General features: G+C 56.4%; 1 protein-coding gene across 1 annotated transcript in view; it reads left to right on the top strand.

The window, feature by feature from the left end:
• The window catches only part of LOC106943179 (CLIP-associating protein 1-like), a 16,286-nt gene extending 15,307 nt beyond the window's left edge, over positions 1-979 (top strand). Inside the window, exons 6-7 of the mRNA XM_015026524.1 lie at positions 304-494; positions 591-979. Of these exons, the coding sequence (XP_014882010.1) occupies positions 304-494; positions 591-755 (356 nt within the window). The 3' untranslated portion in view covers positions 756-979. The remainder of the gene's footprint in view (positions 1-303; positions 495-590) is intronic.
• The last annotated feature ends 6 nt before the right edge of the window (positions 980-985 follow it).

Raw genomic sequence — 985 nt, 5'->3', positions numbered from 1 at the left:
GGTCGGTTGGATCGGTCCTGGCGGGTCGGGTCGGGTCGGTTCTGTTGGATTGGTCCTGTCGGGTCGGGTCGGGTCGGGTCGGCTCTGTTGGATTGGTCCTGTCGGGTCGGCTTTGTCAGGTTGGGTTGGTTCTGCTGGATTGGTCCTGTTGGGTCGGTTCTTCTGGGTCGGTTCTGTCAGGTCAGGTTGGTTCTTCTGGGTCGGTTCTGCTGGGTCGGATCGTTCTGCTCTGACTCTGGGACGTTTCCCGGTTCTAGAATCGTCCTAGCGAACATGCTAACCCCTCTCTGGTTCCCCTCTCAGTCGGACCGGCCCATTCGGACCTGGTGGCCGACCTGCTGAAAGAGCTGTCCAATCACAACGAGCGCAGCGAGGAGCGGCGCGCGGCGCTGCTGGAGCTGCTGAAGGTCACGCGGGAGGACAGCGCCCCCGTGTGGGACGAACACTTCAAAACCGTCCTGCTGCTGCTGCTGGAGACGCTCTGCGACAAGGAAGTAGGTTCTGGTTCTGGGGCCTGCTGACGGTCTCTCTCCAGAGGGACCGGACCAGGACTCTGGGGCGGTACTGACCTGGTTCTCGTCTCCCGGCAGCACACCATCCGGGCCCTGGCCCTGCGGGTTCTGAAGGAGATCCTGAGGAACCAGCCGGCCCGATTCAGGAACTACGCTGAGCTGACCATCATGAAGACCCTGGAGGCCCACAAGGACTCCCATAAAGAGGTGATCCGGTTCTGGTTCTGCTGCTCTGGGTTTTAATACCTGGATCTGAATTAAATTAAATGAATTAAATGAGGTCAGCAGGAGAAACAAGACAAACAACCAGGAACACTCAGACCCTGCAGAAAACCCGGGCCGGGAATCGAACCCATGACCTCCTGGCTGCAAGGCAGCAGTGCTACCCACTGCCCCACTGTGCAGCCTGGTATTATCATCATTATTATTATTATTATAGTAATAATAGTGATGATAATAATTATAATAATAAT

This window comes from Poecilia latipinna, unplaced genomic scaffold (genome assembly GCF_001443285.1).
Source record: "Poecilia latipinna isolate Pla-1442-1.1 unplaced genomic scaffold, P_latipinna-1.0 Scaffold4955, whole genome shotgun sequence".
Classification (NCBI taxonomy): domain Eukaryota; kingdom Metazoa; phylum Chordata; class Actinopteri; order Cyprinodontiformes; family Poeciliidae; genus Poecilia; species Poecilia latipinna.
This window is presented reverse-complemented; position numbering and strand designations above follow the sequence as displayed.